The 20252-nt window shown below is 47.0% G+C and overlaps 4 protein-coding genes and 1 pseudogene across 7 annotated transcripts; 1 reads left to right on the forward strand and 4 right to left on the reverse strand.

Moving 5' to 3' along the window:
- Positions 1–2600: 2600 nt before the first annotated feature.
- LOC100840182 lies at positions 2601–5143 on the reverse strand (annotated as a pseudogene).
- A 299-nt stretch (positions 5144–5442) lies between these two features.
- Positions 5443–6843, reverse strand: LOC104581802. Its single transcript, XM_010230447.3, has 2 exons — positions 6683–6843; positions 5443–6351 (listed from the first exon to the last, which is right to left on the reverse strand). Exons 1-2 carry the CDS (start codon positions 6800–6802, stop codon positions 5638–5640), a joined length of 834 nt encoding a protein of 277 aa, XP_010228749.1. The 5' UTR covers positions 6803–6843; the 3' UTR covers positions 5443–5637.
- A 69-nt stretch (positions 6844–6912) lies between these two features.
- On the reverse strand, positions 6913–10986 carry LOC100840490 (dnaJ protein ERDJ3A). 4 transcript variants are annotated; one of them, XM_010230451.3, is made up of 8 exons: positions 10671–10980; positions 10385–10484; positions 10238–10293; positions 10067–10140; positions 8497–9032; positions 8070–8411; positions 7488–7847; positions 6913–7383 (listed from the first exon to the last, which is right to left on the reverse strand). In XM_010230451.3, the coding sequence occupies exons 2-8, from the start codon at positions 10385–10387 to the stop codon at positions 7102–7104; spliced, it is 1653 nt and encodes a 550-aa protein (XP_010228753.1). In that variant the 5' UTR covers positions 10388–10484; positions 10671–10980; the 3' UTR covers positions 6913–7101. The 4 variants fall into 4 exon arrangements, with proteins under 4 accessions (XP_010228753.1, XP_010228751.1, XP_010228752.1 ...); XM_010230449.3 differs by having other exon boundaries at positions 10385–10495; XM_010230450.3 differs by having other exon boundaries at positions 10385–10531.
- Positions 10987–11833: 847 nt separating this feature from the next.
- LOC100829231 (ran-binding protein 1 homolog b) lies at positions 11834–14797 on the forward strand. The gene is made up of 4 exons (XM_003558102.4): positions 11834–12134; positions 12230–12381; positions 12497–12622; positions 14343–14797. Exons 1-4 carry the CDS (start codon positions 11893–11895, stop codon positions 14507–14509), a joined length of 687 nt encoding a protein of 228 aa, XP_003558150.1. The 5' UTR covers positions 11834–11892; the 3' UTR covers positions 14510–14797.
- A 2586-nt stretch (positions 14798–17383) lies between these two features.
- On the reverse strand, positions 17384–19043 carry LOC100841097 (mitogen-activated protein kinase kinase kinase 18). Its single transcript, XM_014902097.2, has one exon. The coding sequence runs from the start codon at positions 18843–18845 to the stop codon at positions 17397–17399; it is 1449 nt and encodes a 482-aa protein (XP_014757583.1). The 5' UTR covers positions 18846–19043; the 3' UTR covers positions 17384–17396.
- Between the last annotated feature and the right edge of the window lie 1209 nt (positions 19044–20252).

Consider the following 20252-nt stretch of genomic DNA (forward strand, 5'->3'; position numbering starts at 1 on the left):
CAAATTGACAGAACAACGAGGAAGGCAAAGCTCCTCCCTTCTCACGTACCAGCCGGATGGGCCTAGGTGAGATAGATCGGGGGAGGAGAAGAAGGAAGCGAGAAGAAAGACCCGAGAGCCGAGAGTCTTTGGCCACGATTTCTTTCCAGCGCAGCACCAGAGGAAAGAGAAGGGGCATCCGATTTATTTTTCTTTTTTTTAGGCAGGAAAAGCGGGCACTTTGACGGATGCCTGCCACGTCGCTCGGCAGCATGGATCGGAGCACGCGGGGGGGACAGGCAAGCCTCGTCCATTCCTAGGAGGCATAGCTCCCCCTCAATACGTTAGCGAAATTGCTTTCACGTACGATGTCATGATGCTCCCAGCAACAGTACTGCAACGTCGGACGTGTTGGACAGAAAAACGTCAGATGTATGGCAGAATTCAAAAGTTAGTATAGTTCTGCTTCGATCAACGGCTGTGAAACACAAACTTGCTGCAATCAATGGCTGCCACTAAGCTGCTCTCACGAGCTCGTTCTCCATGCACTCGTGCAGCTGCTCGGGTGCTAGGCTATAGTAGCGTATTCTCGATCGACCGTCTCCATCCATCTTTGTAGCTAGCTAGTTCGGTTTTTGGACCGAAAAATTGGCTCGATCGATACCGTAAACAAGGATGGCACGGATTAAAAAGTTACCAAACTGGCCAAACTCGGCACGTATATGTTGCGTTCAAGGGACCGATTCGGAACCAAATCTAAACTCTCCTCCGCCGCAAAACCCCCTCCTCCTGCTACGCCGCAAAATCCAGTCTACTTCGGCGACCTAGTCCTCCCCCACCTATTTTCTGCCAGTTCTGCTGCCCGCGGCGCTGGTCGAACCTCGGACGGCTTTCCCGCAAGGCCGCAAAAACCCTAGTGACGGGCGAGGTGGGGCAGCCGACGACGAGGAGGCGCGCCGCCGCCACTCGGAGGGTGAGTGCAAGCGCGGCACCCGTCGGTGGGATATTTTGCGGGGCATGAGTGCGGCCACGGCGCGGCGGCAAGGAGCTCAACCGCCGTCGTGCACACGCCGCTGCGGAAGGAGGTCGAGAGCTCCCGTGCGGCTGTGGGGCGCGCGTCGCGCCCTACCATCTCCACCTCCTCCTCTGGCTCCGTTTCCTCCAACAAGGCCTCCTCCTTGGATTCCATCATGCGATGCGTCATTGAGCAATCCAAGGTCTCACCGCGCGGCGAAGGAGCAAGCGGAACTCGACTGCGCGTTGGAGCTGTCCTGGACTCCCGAGCCGACACAAAGGAGGAGGCGGAAGTCATTGTCCTCTCCGAGGATGATGAGTAGGCGGCGACGAAGGAAGCCGCAGAAGGAGGAGCAACTTTTGTTCTTGCGATTGCTCCTCGGTTAGTAGTAGTTTTTGTGTAGTTTGGAACTTAGAATTATCTATGTGAAACTCAAATTATGTGATGAAATGCAATGTTTTCATGAAATGTGTGTTGTTTAAAATTTGCTCAAAGTTTAATTCAAAAGTTTTGTTCGTTTTTATGGGAACGCAAGTTCAGTTCACCTGTTTACGAGATCTGCTAGAGTTGATATTATTGTTGTCGCCGTAGGTTGCCTTACGGAGAGGATATGTTCCCGGTCGTCTAGAGGGAAAACGCAAATTAAAATGTCACGGTTTTGTCTTTTACATACCATGCGTATATGATCGTATTTTTCCATGAATTGCTGCTGATTGTACTTGTTCGTTTGAACCCATCAATCAATGGGAATATGGAAAGGATAAAAAGGGGTTGCAATTCATTTTTCCCTCAATCTCCCAATCCCTCCAAATTGATGGGGATTAGGAGGGATTGTGAGAATGAACTACAATCCCTCTCAATTCCTGATATCCCTCTAGATTGGTGGAGATTGAATTCAAACGAACATGGCTTAGGTGAAATGTACTCCCTCCGATCCATAAAAAGTGTCGCTCACTTAGTACAAAATTTGTATTAACTTAGTATAAAATGGCCGACACTTTTTATGTATCAGAGGGAGTATCAGATATCAATAGTTCATCTTCTTTTTTACAAAATGTTTCAACTTTCTTTGTCCTAAGTTAAATTTCTTAAAATTTGACCGTGTACTAATATCTACAATATCAATAAATATACTATGAAGATATATCACGATGAATTTAATAAAACTAACTTAGAATGGTAGATATCCTTTTTATAAACTTGACCAAACTTGGGATTTGACTTGGAACAAGACTAGAACATCTCGTAGGAAAAGAACAGAGTAGTAGTACTCCTTACTTCCCATATTAAGTGACTCAAATTTGTTATATATGGACATATCTATATACTAAAATATGTCTAGATATATGTAATATTTCAGCACTTGATATGGGACGGAGGGAGTAGTTTAAATACGTAAAGACGTAATTTTGGCTGTGTTTGGCAAGCAATTCAGACCAAAATATGCAGGGCCTGCCCGCCAGGACACCGACAAGGATACCAGATAATATAAAGCAACAAAACAAAGCCACCGCAGCTAAATGGCTTTGTTCGTCTGCAACTCATAATGAACGAAATTTTGTTAAGCAGAAGCGAAGAACAATCAAGATTAAAAAGACAACAACTATGGAGTCGAGAAACTACTTGTTTTATGTGTAACTTGTTATAAACAGGTCCATTGCAGTTAAACGCACAATTTCTCTCAATAACACTCCATGAGACCATGATGCATTTTCTTCTTATGGTCTCGGCAACAGGAAATATTAAGCTACTTGGGTCTAGAACTTGGACATATTAACAGTAAAAGGTTTGATGATAGCGAAACATGTCAGAACTCAGAAGAACTGCAAGGGTTGTGATGTCTCACTCTGCTGCCCACTCTTAGCTTTCCTCCACAGAAGGTGTGTCATCAAGGCTTAATTAAAGAGAACCAAGGCCCTACAGAAAGCGACGAATAATTAATCGAGTAACCAACATCATGTTGCGGTAAATGGTATATACTATAACACAGTATATGCCATTACCTTGTACATACGCCTTAGCCTAGCCTCCTCAGCGACCAACTGCAAAGATGGGGAACACATGTCATTACAATCAAGCAACACAATCTTAAATACTCACTATGAAATAAATCATCATACATCATCATTGGTGTCGTTCCAGTACTCTCCAACACGTCTATGTGGCAAATATACGTTCAAGTGACCACCAGCATATGCGTCAACATTGTCAGGGTGCTTCATATCAACACTTCCACTGTTTGTACAACCATAGCAGTGCCCTTAATTTGAAGATAAAAAAGGGGGAATGGGGTTGTTAGTCTGCCAAATAACCAAACAGGTAAAACACATTATGATAGCTGAATAGTTGAAGGTAAGCAAACATGTGTGTACAGTCATTACAGAATACATATGAGTGCACGAACCAGTCTGAGATTATGACAAACGTATAGGTCAGGGATAATAGACGAGATGAAGGGAAACATGACATGATGGGCAAACATATAGCACAGTTACAATGTTATCTAACAGATAAGTTCCAGTATATGAACCACGACTATATTTCAACAGTACTTAATATAAGATAGGAGTATACAGTACCGTTATCACTAGGTTTAACCATGCAGAAGGAGCTGACCACCATTTCTACATACTCTCCGCTCATAGGCATGAGTTCAGCAAAAAATAGATTGTCCATGCCAGAGTCAAAATCACCAGCTCCTTTAGTCTTTGCAGTGAAATTCAAATGATAGAACCTATTCTTCTTAGAAAAGGTACTATGTCTCTCCGAAATAAACTGGTAGTGCAGAACATCTTTGAGTTCATATGCAAGATCCTAAAATAAGCAACATGGAACGGATTAGCAATTGTTAAGAGGGAGAGGGAGGGAGAGGGAGGGAGGGAGGGAGAGACCTCCAACAGATTGTGGTCGTTAATTATACTTGTCCACCAAAGCTTGAACCAGTAGGCGCATTCGATAATTGCCTTTCTCAATTGCTTCCAGCTTTGAACATTTCTTTCTTGTGCCATCAAGCCAGTAGAGAGTTAATCGTATAGACATTTCCACTAGAGAAACCCCATCTTGCTCTTTGCACCTAATTTAGAGAGCATCCTATATGATTAGTAGATGATACAATTATAAAAAGTGCAGAGTAAGAAGTGACACTTAAGTACTCAGTCAAATGTTATCAGTATGGCACAGGGTTAGAGTGATGATAAGTTTGCATGCAAGGTTGTCCAATGAGGATCAAAAGCTCTCAAGTTTACTCTAATATACTCCCTCTGTCCCATATTACGTGTCGCAACTTACACGCGTTTTAGTGTGTAGATACATGCGTATGTAGACAAAGTTGCGACACTTAATATGGGAAAGAGGGAGTAGCCAATAGCAGCAAACTCAACACAAAAATAAAGCAAAACTGAACTGCTCACGTGCTTATTACCTCAGGAGATAGAGCTGAATGGGTGTGCCTGGCTAAAGGCTAGCCAGTTCTGAAAATTACAATTCAGAACTTCAGATAAAGAAACTAGAAACATGCCTACACAAAGGTGTATCATCTGTATGTACTTTGTTAATCTTACGATGTAGTACATATGATCTATGCACTATTTAAGTATTCAACAACTCCCTCACAAACCTCAACTTTAAGGGGCCCAGAAAGGAATTGAAGATCAATATGGGCACATGGACTTGTATTCTACTCCGTATTTTCTATTACCAACTTAATAGCTTTTCCATAGTCTAACTTTGGGTAACTTATTTTTTCCTGATTCATGCAGTATGAACAATGATTATCTTGTCTGCCCAACATCTTAGAAGCATGGTACTATGTATAATCGATTGCAAGTATGTCTACATGATGAGATAGTTGAATAAAAAATCTAGGACAGAGTCTAAGAAACATTACAATTTTGGATCCCGGCGGTCATGGAGATGGCAGTCGATAACTTCATTAGCTTCCTGTAAGCTCTGAAATGGCCTGCCCAGATGAGGATATGTGTAGAACAATCCCCGAAGATCAACCCTGATATAAAATATCACACCCCAACCAGAAGGTTCTCGGACCAAAAGGGTGGATCCAGGAAGACATTTCCCTAATGGAGGCGAGGCTACAATGGTGTCACAAGCTGCTGCCTGTGGACAGGACGAGGAAGTGGCAACAATGGAGGATGGGTGTCAAAATGAATTCCACAATTCTAAACCCAAATGATGGGTGCCAAACTGGCTGTTATAGTCCGACGTCTCATCTTTCACGCCGTTCTCCTCAGGGTCTCGGCTATAAAAGTCACCGGACTTTACGCTCCACCTCTACATCAAATGCAAGCCCGAGCACTCCACCACCATGGTTCGCGAGCTCATTGCCACGTATCGTGCCTCCCGGTAGACCGTGCAGACATTTCCGCCACCTCCGACTGCTCCGCCACCGGTTCAACAGCCCATCGGCCATCGTCATCTCCTGATCTCGAAAATTCGTAAAATCAGTGTGTATTACCATCTGTGTGCTTAAAATCTGCCTCTTACAATAGCCGGCATTATTGTACAGAACCACGCAAGTATCGATCGCAACATCATCAGGGCACAAAATGCAGTTCTGCAGCTACGCTGTCCGCGCAATTACCCAAAGCTATCGAGCTAATAAGACGACTAGTTCCGGAAAGTTCTAGCTAGTACTCGTTGAAGTGTATGGCGCCGAGCTTCCAGACGAGGTAGGTGGTCCCGAACATGACGGTGGTGATGATCCCGAAGGAAGCCGCGACGACGAGCACGTCCGTGCCCACGGGCAGCGCCGCCAGCCAGTCGAAGGTCCACCCCTCCTTGGGCATGCCGCGCTTGGTGTCGTCCAGCAGGTTGCTGGGCGCCTCGGGCAGCCCCGAGGAGCGCTTCTTCCTGCCCCCCGCGCCCCCCTTCTTCTTCGCGTCCGTCTCCCGCAGCGCCTCCAGCACCCGGCTCCCGAACTCCGGCTTCGACGACGACGACGACCCCGTGGGCGCCGGTTTCTCCGGCCCCCCCGGCTCCGCCGCCGCGTACCTACCCAGCACCCGCGCCGCGCGCAGCCGCTCCCGCGCCGTCAGCGGCACCCGCTTCGGCGGCTCGCTCGGGACCGTGCCGTTGCTGTTGCTGTTGGCGCTGGACGCCGCCACCGGGTTTGCGTCGGCGCTGATGGTTGTTTCTTGTGCGGCCTCTGCCGGCGCCGGCACTGCTCGGTCGTTGTCAGTAGCCGCGCGGGGTCTCCTCACATGCTTACTGATCCTCGGCGAGAGCAGGAGCTCTGTCTGTGGCTTGTGGAGAGCTGTGGCGGTTCCTATCTTCTGGAAAGCATGCCTTGAGAAGAAGGTGAGCTGGGTGTAGGACGAGGAAGGTCTGGAGACGCCTCCTACCTGGGTAAGTATAACCAGTTTGCATCAGGAACGACGAAGATTCAGCTAGCAGTTTAGTTACAGTACTAGTAGATGATGCGTCTTTTGCATGCGAACAGTTTGAGCATGAAAATACTAGATAATCCAACAACTGCCAGGGTTCTTGTTAAGTTGAATTCACGCCTAAATTGGTTGACACCGTTAGTGTTCGAAGTGCGAACGAACTGAATTGTGCAGCAAAATATTATCACCTCGTGAACGTTGCAGGCATGGCATAATCTCCGATGATTCAAACGACAGGTACGATTCCTAGTAACTGGAAGAAAGGAAGCAGGAGGAGCCGGGAGCTTACTTTGGCAGCGGTGACCTTGGAGGGAGAGGAACTGAGGCTGGTGGCAGCCATCTTCTTCTCACCTGCTCGGCAACAGCATTTTGTGCTCCAGGCGAGAAGAGATAGAATTTGTGAGGCCATCTCTACGGGGGGACTGCTTACATCCGACAGCTCGTTGGGCTGGGCCGGATTGACGATGCTACCGCTAACCCGTGAAAGTTCCAGCCCGAAAACCACATATGTGGTAACACTAAAAGAACGTGTCAGTGTATATTCCAATGTCTGCAGAGTGCAGACAGCGTCAATTTACATTTTACTCTCTTGATTCTTACAGATTCAGCTATGTACAAAGCCTCCCGGATCAGGCACACTAGAGCATCCTAAGAACTTATACATACTTGCAACCATTTCTCAGAAAACAATGCTTGCGACCGTTGCTTCTACCTAAGAACAGGCTTCTGTCTGGTTGCCGAAAACTGGACGTCTCCATTCAGGACGGAAGCCACAAACCTTTCGGCTTCTTCCACCGTTACCTCGCCGTTATAAGCCGCAAACCTCCCCCGACGAGGCTTGTAGGCAAGCAGAAGCTTATCAGACGACTTGTATGCGGACTTGTCAAACGAGGACAGGAACGCAGATTGTTTGCCCGCGTCCAGCAAGGCGTAGGCAATCGGGTTTCCAGAGTTGTAGCTCGTTCCCCTGATCAGAGTCTTCTGAGATATCTGAATGCAGAAATGGCAAGACACAAAGACATGCGTTAGGAAGGAAGAGCAAACAAAATGATGCTACTGACCATTCTAAGAAGACTTTGAGACATGAGACATACCTCAGACAGGATGATCTCCAGCTTCTCCTTGGCTTTGTTTGACTTGAAAACACCAATGATACATACTGAAGCTTTCTCTCCACAGATTTCCCCGTAATTCGATGCTGTGAGAAGAGGGATTTTGTTCTCCTTCGGCTCACTCGTCTTGGAAGGTTTCTTGGGTTGGCTCGATGCTAGCTTCTTGTTCTTCTTCTCAAAACTTTCGAGCAGAGTCTTCAATTCTTTGATTCCAGAACTGAGATTTTTCACTGAAATGCCATCCTTCAGAAGGTGCTCCTCACCATTAACACTTCTACCAATAAGAGCCGGAACATTCTTTACTCCAAGCCGTTTGAGCAGTGGAAGAGAAACATCCTGAACCTTTAATTTAAAAATATTTATCGCATTAAATTATGTTGTTCATGCATTAGATTAATCCTAACAACCCGTAATTCCAAAAAACAAACTATAAACGCTGGATGCCAGGATACTAGTTATGTACCAAAACTTCCCATGAAATAGCCAAACGTAAGTGTCAGTGATGACCTAACTTTCTCAAGCAGATGAGCAATTTGAGCACTGGTGAAAAGATAAATTTCTTACCTCTGCATCATAGAAAATTAACCGATTGCGGAACATCCCACTGACAGCACGCCACATCACTGGCGTGTCCTTCTTTGTTGACAGTAAGAGCACTTGAGGAAGGTTTGAGAAGGCATTTGAAGGGAAACTAAATTGGCTAATGTCTACCCTTCTGGAGAATCTAGGCAGGTGTTCTTGGCAGAATGTCTTCAGGTTCTTAGCATCATTATCTCCAGAGTACTCATGCAAAGACCCTTTTTCTGTAGTGCTGTACGAATAAATGAAGAGACGGGCTGATTTTCCTACTGAGACACCAGTCTTCTTGCAAAGAGCTTTTTCGTTATTACAGTTTACCTTACCAGCCTGCATCAATAGAGTCAATATATGAGCTTCTAATTTGCAATATGTTAACTGTTAAGGAGAAGCAATATAAATTTGATCATCTTACCCTCACTGCACCATCTAATGAACGAGCAACATCCTCCATGATACTTTCTACCACAAATTGATCTTTCGCATGTTGCTTATAGAATAAGAGAAGCCAAGTAACACCTTGGTCAGCTACTTCTTTATTGAAAGTTTCCATTGTGACCTCCGGAATGGTGACAGAGTTTGAGTGCTGACTGGAAGTTCTTGCACTGCGTCTAGCCGAACCAGCAGATCCACCATGCTGGCTACCTCCCATTGATCCACCAGCAAACATGTTGGCAAAAACATCACCAACATCAAAGCCAAATGGGTTTGCACCGCCAGCCCCAGGGTGGCCACCAAATGAAAATGAGAATGTTTTTGAATCTCCCTGACCACCCATTGTCTGCCATCCATCGCCAGATGAGAAATAGGTAGTCTTGGGGCCACCACCAGTGAAGTGTGTATGGCCATCACGACTCCCAAAATTTCCACCACCAAACCCTGGGTTACCCTTCTCATCACCATAGAGATCATAATTTTTCCTCTTCTCTTCATCTGACAGAATCTCATGCGCTGCAAAGGCAACAGAAACAAGCTTTAGACAGGACACACAAACAATACACTCCTGTCAATCACTCATTCTCTTATAGTCATAGCAAATAATCATCAAACGGAATCAATTCACTAACAGGAGTTGCCGAACTCCTTTCTGAATGATAAATCAGTTGCAAAGAGAAGTAAAGATTATACTCCCTCCGTTCCATAATTCTTGTCGTAATATTACATGTATCTAGACACTTTTTAGGAATAGATACATCCATTTTTTAGCAAATTTGAGACAAGAATTATGGAACGGAGGGAGTATTAAACACAGATAAGAACAGGTACTGGTACATAAATTTCTGCACCTAGACAAACCAAAAGGGCTAAATACAACATTCAGAAAGTGCCTAGGGATAGGATAACTAAAATAAGCAGGCAATAGGAAAGAGTTGGCACATTTTAAACCCAACCAAAATCAATGCAAAAGGCTTTAACCAAAATGTAATGAAAATATGGAACAGGCATAATCATAAGAGTTAATTCAACTTTTTACCCCATGCTGATATTTTGTGACAGTGTTTACCCCCATTTTAAAATATGTGCCAATTAACCAATTAACCAATTAGCATGGTTTCTGACATGTTGGACTTGGACCCAATTTTCAGGGTGACGTGCCAAGTCAAAACAGGCCACATTGGAAGCGTATTTTGGTATGACGTTGATTCACAGCACCGACCCGTTTCCAGCCCCTAGTGTTTTATGGCTTCGGCGCTTTGACTAGCCCAACATCTCAGAAACCAGGTTAATTGATTAAATGGGGTCGGGTCAAAAAATTGGCTAAATGGGGTAAAACAGTCACACATTTACAAATTGGATTTAAAAATATGTGGGGTAACACTTACACAAATTACCAAACATGGGTAAAAAAATGAAAGTCACACTAATCATAAAGGATTTGGTGTCATTGGACTATGGTAATTGCCAAATGAAGGATTATCTCATACCGGATACTAAGATACTAATTCTAGGGAATAATTTTTATGGACTAAAGTTGGGCGTCTTACCATTATTTATCTCTTCAAATTTCTCCTGCGCACCCTTGCCTTTATTCTTGTCAGGATGATACTTTAGTGAAAGCCTGTGGACATCAGAAATTAGGGAAACTTCTGGGTCTAGACTATCGTGGTTAAAACTAAATTACAGTGCTTTATGAAATGGAAAGTCGGGGAACATACTTGTGAAAGGCTTTCTTAATATCCCGTTGGCTGGCATTCTTGTCAACCCCAAGAACCTGAAACCAAAAAAAGAAGCCATGATGTTATGGTATGTCAACGGTGAGCACTAAGCTCGCAACATTACGATCGTTTAATAAATTTCACAACCATATGCTTTGGCGGCAATACTCTGGGTCTCTGTTAGGCGGAAGCGGCTCAAGTGGCAGCACACTTGATCAGTTCCAGATGTGGCTGTGTGCGCATTAGCCTGATTGCTCCCTTACACGAAAATTAGGCAACTATGAACACACCAACCTAACAAAATTGGGCTCCACTAGGGTAAACTATGCAAAACATCCATGTGCATCACTTCGGCCGATCCACGGCGCATAACCAGTTAACCACACTAGCTATACAGTCCCAAATTATGCAAAACAAGTTCATAATGGCTTACCTTGTAGGGATCTAAGGTTTTGGCCGCGAGAACCAGGGCGATCGAATTGAGGATGAGAGAGGCGACGATGAGAGATCGGATGGAGATTCCCATGGGACACTGCTTCGATTTGGGTTCCCCTTCTGCGCGACGAGCTTTCTGGGCTAAGATTTCACGGTCGGGTCTCGGGTTCGATTCTCCGGAAGGATTCTCGGGTTAAATTTCGGTTCCGTTTGGAGGGAGGGAAGCGGAGGCGGAAGAGGATTTAGCCATGAGCGGGCGCCGCCGATTTCAGGGGTGTGGGAGGGGTCGAGATGTTTCGCGACCGAGTACACGTGGCGCGGGGAGGCGGTCTCCAGCGAATTCGACCAATGGGGTGAAAGCTTTCGAGCCCGGGTGCGTGCCGTGTGCCACGTAGGATGGAGTTCGTACGTGAGATGGAGTAGTACGATACGAACGATCGACCGTCCGATCTCGCGAGCGGGTAGTTCCACTTCCAGGCGCAGGCGTACACAGTTCCAAGACTGACTGGGCACTCCGCCGAGCGCCCGAGCGGCTGCTGTCGTGGCGGTGGCTGACGTGTGGGCTCCGGCCCTACGTACCAGTCAGACGATCTATTTCCGAATCGTTGGCATAAAAATGTTCGATTCTCGTCAAGTAGTCCAACTACGGCTTGGCTCGGCGGGTTAACGAAAGGAGCCGTATAAATTTTCGCATCCCTAAACTCAACGAGGATTAAAATGCGTTAGTGGAGAATTGGTGTCTATTCGTCGCAATGGAGTAAATCATATTCTTAAGTGATGCAGATATTATCCTAAAGACGAGCCATATACGTGTGGAAGGGGCATCTTCTAGTTTGGACCATGGATTAAATCCAACGGCCTAGATTTGCATACTCCCCTTCTCTTTCTCTCGCTCACAAGGGGTGGCCCGGGCCCAACTAACCAAAAAATGTTGTAACAACATTTTAGTTTAGATTTGGGCTGTGATGGTTACTTGAATTTTTTTTCTCTCGTAAATTATGGTAGGGTAACGTTGAGGTCACAATCGTTTATATTTCTGTGTAATAATTTTTTGAAGGCAAATCACAAAATATAATCTACGGAGTACTAGTTAAAATCAGAAAAAAAAAATTGACCAACGCCCTACTAGCTGTACTACGGAGTACAACAAAGGCTCCAACTGCTTTTTCCAAAGCCGAACGCAAGGTCGCAAACCCTACCAGCTCTCCGCAAAGGCCCAAATGCTCTCCTCTCCACCGCGGCGGCTGCAACGCGTAGCAACAAAGGCAGAGCAAGCGAGCACATCCCCACGCCCTACTGTTACTACGCCCGCCATGGCCGACCCGGCGGAGCACCGCGAGGAGGAGGAGACCGCTGCGGCGGGCGAGGAAGAGGACACTGGCGCCCAAATCGCCCCTATCGTGAAGCTCGAGGAGGTTGCTATCACCACCGGCGAAGAAGATGAGGAAGTCCTGCTTGAGATGTAAGCCGACGCCGCTTCGCTCGATCTGGCCCGATCCAATAGTTCTCGGCTTTGATCTAGGTCTGACGCGTCTGGTTCGGTGCTTGTGTCCGCAGGAAAGCGAAACTCTACAGATTTGACAAGGATGGGGGCCAATGGAAGGAGCGGGGCACCGGCACCGTCAAGCTACTCAAGCACAAGGAGACCGCTAAGGTCCGCCTCGTCATGCGACAGGCCAAGACCCTCAAGATCTGTGCCAATCACCTAGGTACTCACATCCTCGTGTACTATCTTTTTGGGGAAATTGCGATTTCGATTTAGAGACTAGACACACGATTTTTTTTTTACATCTGTTTTTCTCTCTCTTCCTTTTCGGTGTGCAGTGGTGGCCACGACGAAGATGCAGGAGCACGCTGGTAGCGATAAGTCGTGCGTGTGGCACGCACTGGACTTCGCGGACTGTGAGCTCAAGGAGGAGATGTTCGCCATCCGCTTTGGATCTGTGGAGAGTGAGTACCAAACACCCTATCTACTTGCGTGTTTTCCTTTTGTCGTGCCTTATTCGAAAGGGTTGGTCAATTATCAGGTTATGGATCTATAATGGTAGTATAAATTGGTTGATCACAGGCAAAGGGCATTGGATTCGATTTAACTTAGTAGTCTTCAGGTTGATCAATGTTGTTATGTCCATATTAACTACTCTACCAGGACCAGTCATCAGTCATTGGCATAACACTGCCTGTGTATTAAAAGTTGACCAAGTTTTGTGGCATTGTTTTGCATTTACTTATTATCCTCAGTATATGGCAATGCCTTGCATCTTGATACTTTGCAGTTTGCACTTACGTAGGATTTGCTCTTCTTTCTTTTCCATTCTGGCTTATACTTTTTGGGACAATTACAGGTTTCCTTCTGTACTAAATAACTATTCACCTAGACAAAACGATATTGTTTCAACATAATATAATCTAGTATAGTATTGTTCATTGTGATAGTGGGGATCAATTTGGTGAATTGAGACTTACAAGAATCCCCTATTTTTGTAGGCAGCAAAGTGCCCTGTTATTTTTTTATGTAGGTCTTTTCTGTTTTCAAATAAAATAGCAGAATATGGTGGCAGGCTGGCAGCAAATTATGAAATTGTTGCTGATCATCATCTGACCCTCGTATTGCTGCATGCACTAATTCACATTTTATTCATAGTTAATAACTAAAGTCAGTATTCCCAGCATGGTTCTTTCATCTATCTCAGTGACCTGCATGGTTTTGCAACTCTATTTAACCAACTTACATAACCTCATAGCACAACCTGCAAGTCTATGGATCTAACTGCAAGTATATCGCTTAATTTCCAAGAACCGGGACACGATTGGCACTATGTTAAAAGCTGAATGGCCTCTGGTGTAAAGGTCGCAACAAGGTTGGGTTTCATTAGGTCAATTGTTGCCAAACCCATGAGCATGCCCATCGTCCATCTACAATCCTACCCATGTATCTATAATCAGACTCATCCATACCCATATTTGAGTGATTGTTCATCAATCTGAGAGCATTACACACACCGAAAATTGATAATACATATGCATAATTATAGTTTGATAGATAGACATATTTACTCCTACAAATGACTCAATTGGTGGCAGTGTTCTGTCACCTTCGGACTTCGTTGCTTGTTCTTTGGCACAGATCATTAAGATGAAAAAGAATATGAATTATATGATCTGAGATAATAGATGATAGTACAGTATTTTCTTTCAAGATGTAGTGTAAAGTTTTTAGTCCGTGTCAATGCATGGATCTTGTGCTGGTCATTTTAATTTTTTAAATATTAGTAGGGCGTAACCCATGGGTATGAACTAATTGGGACCCATGGGTAAAACTCATGGACATAGACAGTGACACATACCCTGCCCATTCGTTAAGATGCCACCTTTACTCTAGGCAAATTTGAAACAAGATATGTTATATTGTGTTGATATGCATGTTAGCGCTGTAGGACTTTTGATTGATATCTTCAAATTTATATCAGTGCCACCAGTAATAAGTTTGGGCTTTGTGACATTGCACCTTACTCCAGCTGAGATCTAAAGCTTTTATACATTCGCTTTTATTATGTTTTGTCTGGTTGCTTTGTGCACTCGAGGTACCGTTTGCTGCGAGATTATTGCATTTTAGAAAAGAGGCTAGTAAATATCACAACATCCTCATGTTTTCTTGATTTTATTTCAGACTGCAAGAAATTCAAGGATATGGTAGACGGGATTGCTGAGGAGCAAGGAAAGAATGACGAGAAAGAAAGTGATGAAGTCTCGTCTGCTGCTGAGTTGGTAGAGAAGCTTAGGGTCACCGAGTCCAAAAAGGATGAAAACGATGATAAGAAAGATTCTAAGGAGTGAAAGGCGCCCGCCTGCGTAATCATATACTCAAACTAGTGAAATTGTCAAATGAGTGTTACTATTTGATTCATTTCGTGGTAAAAGTCCATATCCTTTCACAAATTTTCATTGTGTTTTATCTGGGATGAATGTTTGTGGTAGGCAAAATTTGTTTTGTGTCAGTCTTCTTGGTCAATAGACCGTTATTCAAGCCTTTGTTTATCTGGATGGTTTGGCTGGGATCAGCAAGTTTGTACAATTACATTTGGATCTGCATTTGGAATGCACATGGTTGAGTTGTCCAACGTCCCGGATTTTGATGTCTTGCACTCACACGTCTACTCTATAGTTTGCAACATGTACGAATGTCTATTGCTACATGCATATCATGGTAGTTGTCCTACCATCGGTGATGATATACGAGTATATTCGTATTGCTACGAAAATATTCCCTCGGATTCTAAATTCTTGACTCAAATTTGCCCAAATATAGATGCTCCTGCTCTTTATTTGCTGACGTTGGAAGAAAAGAGGCTTGTTGGTATGCCGTGGGAGCGCCGTCAGGCAGTGCAAGGTGAGGCAATTGCGAAAACCTGCTAGGTCTTCTCATGCGATTGCAGCTCTTGCTACGAATTATTTTCGCCACGGTGGGTGAGACTGAAAGATGATTTTGTTAAATTGAATGTTGATGCGGCCTTCATTGCAGGTAGTTGCTATGGTATTGAGAATGTAGCAGATGCGCCAACCGCGGAAGCGATAGCTCTTCGTGATGGGCTTTTGCTAGCTGGCCAGGTGGGTTGTAATAGACTGGAAATTAATAGCGACTACATGGAGGTTGTGCAAACGATGCTCAATGGCGGCAATTTCATTGGTCCCGCTGCGACGATCTATGAAGAATGCTCTTTTCTTGTTAGATATTTTGGTTTTGTTAGTTTTGATCACTGTCCTATGAAGAGTAATCCCATTCAAAAAAAGGAAGAGTAATTTGGTAGCTCACACTTTAGGTCGTCAGGCGGTTGGTTCTCAGCCAGTTGTATGGCTCGAGGATCCGTCTGATTTTATTTCTAATTTGCTTGTGGACGATTAAGTGTGTTTATCGATCAATAAAGCTGGCATGATGTGCTTTTCCTAAAAAAACGACGAGACAAATGTAACATTTCGACAGCAATTTACGATCGTAGGAATACTACTCATTAGTTAGTACTATCGTGTACTATCAGTACACAGGGGTATATGATGCCTCGTTATTTCGTACTCTAAATTGCAGCAGTGAATGACTAATGATTCCCAGATCCTTGCTGCCGTAATGTCTGTAACCTGATGCGATCGGGCATCCTTGTCGCCATGGCCGGATCGGCCCTACGCATTGAAGCCTTCTTCATCGTGCAATCTTGGCATGTCAATGTGTACGGTGTACCTCCCCATTGTTCGATCGGATCCACCGCAGTAATAGGCGACGTTTCGTACGACTATGCATGGCTGCGAACACTATTAAGCAAGATTAATAGTTATAGTCTGCTGTTGGCTGTAAGCATTATCATGTCATCTTTAAATAATATAATAACTAGCAAGTATAATAAGTTGGCTATAAGAAATATTACTTTATTAATAGTAGGCTCACATTACAGTCTCACAGAGTGTCTAAAAGTACGTGTTGCAGCTGGCTACTAGTTAACATCCCACCTCTCTTCTCTCATCTCTTCTCTTTCCTCCAACTAAACATCAAAATAATATTTTAATTCTTGTAGCCAGCTTATAACCCACTGTTATTCTTACTCTTATGTATCCACGGATCTGTGGCCCGATGTCTGCACATTGATTGGTTGATACACCGCGAATTTATGATCGAAGCTGTCACGGCAGGACGCGCCATGCATGATCCTGCATTAAAGAAGGAAAGATCTGACCATGAGTTCCTCTTCATATCCATTTTAGCCTGCGTCTGCGTATGTGTATCAGCATCCTGGTTGCTGGGACGTGCTGTACGCGTGTTTGATCCTTCCGTTCAGTTGTTGCTGGCACGTATGATTATGGCCGTGGTACTGGCAAATCGGCCTGAACCCGCTTTGGCGCTGTATTTGCGCTACGGACGTGAGATCCCATCCCAAGGATCCCGATGCAGATTAATGTGCCCGACGAGTTGGGCACAATTTCAGTGGGATCGCGGGATAGATACAATTTCACGGATCACGAAGATATGATATGATATGGGTGCAAATGTGTTTCTGCAGTAACAGTGTGCGTACGAATATTTGTTGCAGGTATTCCTTCCACTTGTTAGCATCGGGCCGTTTCACATCCGGGTTTGCTGAACTTGAGCCAGTTTTGTGAGGCTTGAAAGTTTTTTTTTTTGAAAGTTTTTTTTCTTGCTCACTGAATGCACACTACTCACCATAATCCCGTTGGTGTGCACTGTGCAGGAAGTGTTACGTCTGTTCTTCGATTATCGTCTGGCAAGATACATGGGGTGGGTCAAAAAATAAGAAGACTGATGGACGGAGGATGCCAATTCTTTTCTTTTTTAAAGGATGCCAATTCATGCCAAGATCACTTGGCTTCGTCACATCATGTTCCGTTCTACAGCTGCGAAACCTGTTACCTGGACGGCTGGACATGATCAAATGACCATGTAAAACCCTCGCCACTTGAAAATCCATGTCTTGGACAAACACATGGAGGAAGTGAAGTGGGCTGTTTTTCTGGGAAACCAGCCAAATTGGCATGTACGTAGCTCTCTGCTCTCACAAGCCACATACGGACATATCGATACCCTGAAGCCGGGCGGTCTCGCGGCACGGCAAAACACAAAAGAAGGAGCGGAGCAGGCAGGGCACACGCCGCTGACCAACTAATCTTGGCCGGGCACACTCCCCCAATCGGCAGCAACCTCAAAAGTCAAAAAAAAAACTTAAAAATACAGAGTACTAGACATCAACCAGAAACTGCAAACGAAATTAAGGATTGACAAAATTAATTCACTACTGAATGCATGCTTAAGCGAAATCTCTGATTGAATCAAACGCGATAGAATACATGACACCAGCACGGAGGACACAACGGCCAACGGCGGCCAACTGGGCTGAGCAACTCCAACCCCACCCCTACATTTATGGTGCCCACTGTGGCTGTCGCACCAAGGACGGCCGTGCGCACGGCAGAAGCCGCAATCACCGCCGCCGGTGGCGAGGACATCGTCACGGACGGCGGCGCCGCTTGGCCCACCGGTGCCGCCATTTCCCGCATCGGCGACTGTGTCAGCAGCAGCGTCGGATGGCGATCGCACCACCAGTGCTGCTACATTGGTTGACGTCTCGAGACTGGGTAGCGGGGCCCAGGTGTCGGCTGCCCAAGTGGGGCCATCCTCCAACGCAGGCACCCAGCAGTTTGTGCGCGGGCTGTCTGCCGATGCTAATTCGGCAACCCTCCCTTTGGCGCGCGCCATGACCTCGTGCTCGACGTCGGCATCTGATTCCGATGACGACGACGCGTCGGAGTCCGAGTCCGACGCCGCCCAGTCGAGCACCGCCCGGGGAGACGGGAACGGAGACGGCGACGGCTCGCAGGCGTCGTCCGCGGAGAGGAACGGGTGGCGCAGCAGCTGCTCGCAGCTCCACCGCTCGCCCGCGTCCCGACGGAGGCACTTGTCGAGGAAGTCCCGGCAGGAGTCCGACACGCACGCGGCGGCGGGGAATTCGGGCCGCTTCCCGCCGAACCCGATGAGCAGCAGCATCGCGCCGACCTCGAGCCAGCCCCCGGTCTCCGACCACGGCCGCTTCCCTGTCAGGAGCTCCACCGCGGTGCACCCGAGCGACCAGACGTCAGAAGCCGGCGTCGGCGCGCCCCCGCGGGCCACCTCTGGCGCCATCCACGCCGGCGTCCCGCGCGGGCCTCGCGGGGCCGGCTCCGACACGAGCCTCGCCGCGCCGAAATCCGCGAGTTTCGTCGAGTCGATGCCGCTGCCGAGGAGCACGTTCCTCCCCTTGACGTCCCCGTGCACCACCCCGGCCACGTCGTGGAGGTACTGCAGCGCGGACGCCACCCGCCGCAGCACGCGCCGCGCCGCGCGCTCGCCGAGCCCTCCTTTGGCCGCATCGGCCGCGGTGCCGCCCGGGACCAGCTCCATGTGGAGGTTCCTGGACGCGGCCGTGGCGTCGTCCCCGAGGTACGCCACGACGTAGGGGGAGCGCAGCCGCCTCAGGATCCTGATCTCGCTCTCCAGGCACGCCATCGCCATCGCGCCGCCCTGCTTGGCGTCGACCGACTTCACCGCGAACGCGCGCCCCGTGGCCCTGTCGACGGCCGAGTGCACCGTGCCGAAGGCCCCCTTGCCGATGCATTTCCCGCGCGTCCACTCCATGTGTGCCTGCCCCCTGTTGCCGCGGTCGGGATGACTGGAGAGTGAGCAGCGGAAACAGAGGAAACTCGGAGAGAAAACAGAGAGGTCTTTCTGTCTGTGTGTGTTTGTGGAGGAGTCAACGAACGAACAAAAGGAACGGAGCAGACGGTGTGAGGAGTCGCAAGAAGAGGGCAAGCGTGGCGATGGCGTATATATAGGTGTGTGTGGGGGGGGGGGGGTGTTTTCTTTTCCGGCATTGCGTATATTTTTGTGGGCGAGAATTTCGGGCGTGTTTACTTTTGGGGGCTACGATTTCCTCTCGATTCGCATGTTGGGCGCGGATGGGATATTAAATCGCTCGAATATTTCTGGGATATATCAATCAACTAGCAGGCCCTTTGGCTTGGCTTTGCGTCGGATAGCGAGTGCTGTGCAACTTGTGGTGTTATCTTCGGGGTGCAGCTCCGTTGAGGCCACATGGGCGAGGATCCATTTGGGGTCTGTTTCATGGATTGAGCCATCGAGGGTTCGGGTTGGATATGCGGATGGATGCAATCGACGTTGCGCACCTTTGAACGGGCCAGCTAGTATTAATACTCCATGTCCCAATGCATTGCCTTATGTGTCTTTGTTTTTTCCCAGCTGTTATCAGTTTGAAGCAAACAATTGTGACGCCGATTAAACATCTTGTTGGATGTGACATGGGAATTATCTCCGAGTGCACGCACATGTCAGCATCACACCGTAAGCAGCAGAAAAAAGGTACCAAGAACTCAGTGAAAATCTTGCCATGTCCATAAGCACCAGTCTACACATCAAACCTGCGATTCAGGTGTCCACACATAACTACACTAGCATCCAAGAAAACCAATCTTGGTGTCTGACTCCAAATATCAGCGAAAGGATAGATAAACCACCCAAACACCAATGCACGGCACACCCCCTCCCATGAGGCCATGACCCTACACATCTGGAGCTCGATCCCAGATGCTGACATGGCACGCGCACACGCAAGGCTGTGATGACATGGAAGGACACGAGCGGCGCAGAGCTGGCCAGCCAAAAGAAAAGCAGGTAGGGAAGAAAGTTGTGGCCTGGGGCGGGGATACGAGTCGTGTGGGATCGGTGGCTCGTGGGATCGCGTCGCGGCGTTTGACGCGTGCGTCGCCATCGCCGCGCTCGGTTTCTCCCCGCCCATTGGCGCTCCTGTGCCGCCAAGGCGGACGTGCTCGCGGCCGAGCCACACAAGCGCAAAGCGAGCCCCGCAACCACCGACCTGGTAGTAGAGTAGTAGTACAAGTACTGCGACATCTGAGATGATGAGCAGCTTGACACTTTGACAGTAACTACTGTAGATGCCTGCAACTATTTTGTTGGAAGCCCTCGGTGGATATGAGATTTTTTAATTTTTTTGCATCCTCCTACTAA

Source organism: Brachypodium distachyon, chromosome 1 (genome assembly GCF_000005505.3).
Source record: "Brachypodium distachyon strain Bd21 chromosome 1, Brachypodium_distachyon_v3.0, whole genome shotgun sequence".
Taxonomy (NCBI): Eukaryota; Viridiplantae; Streptophyta; class Magnoliopsida; order Poales; family Poaceae; genus Brachypodium; species Brachypodium distachyon.

What these genes read in the sequence shown, in the direction of transcription:
- LOC104581802 (XM_010230447.3), bottom strand. Translation starts at nt 6,802, where the DNA reads ATGGCCTCACAAATTCTATCTCTTCTCGCCTGGAGCACAAAATGCTGT. An exon ending in CCAAGGTCACCGCTGCCAAA is followed by an intron (nt 6,352 to 6,682) that starts GTAAGCTCCCGG and finishes ATACTTACCCAG; the next exon opens with GTAGGAGGCGTCTCCAGACC.
- LOC100840490 (XM_010230448.2), bottom strand. Translation starts at nt 10,763, where the DNA reads ATGGGAATCTCCATCCGATCTCTCATCGTCGCCTCTCTCATCCTCAAT. An exon ending in CATTAGATGGTGCAGTGAGG is followed by an intron (nt 8,412 to 8,496) that starts GTAAGATGATCA and finishes CTATTGATGCAG; the next exon opens with GCTGGTAAGGTAAACTGTAA. An exon ending in TGGAGATCATCCTGTCTGAG is followed by an intron (nt 7,384 to 7,487) that starts GTATGTCTCATG and finishes TTCTGCATTCAG; the next exon opens with ATATCTCAGAAGACTCTGAT.
- LOC100829231 (XM_003558102.4), top strand. Translation starts at nt 11,893, where the DNA reads ATGCTCTCCTCTCCACCGCGGCGGCTGCAACGCGTAGCAACAAAGGCA. An exon ending in GAGGAAGTCCTGCTTGAGAT is followed by an intron (nt 12,135 to 12,229) that starts GTAAGCCGACGC and finishes TTGTGTCCGCAG; the next exon opens with GAAAGCGAAACTCTACAGAT. An exon ending in GATCTGTGCCAATCACCTAG is followed by an intron (nt 12,382 to 12,496) that starts GTACTCACATCC and finishes TTCGGTGTGCAG; the next exon opens with TGGTGGCCACGACGAAGATG.
- LOC100841097 (XM_014902097.2), bottom strand. Translation starts at nt 18,845, where the DNA reads ATGGAGTGGACGCGCGGGAAATGCATCGGCAAGGGGGCCTTCGGCACG.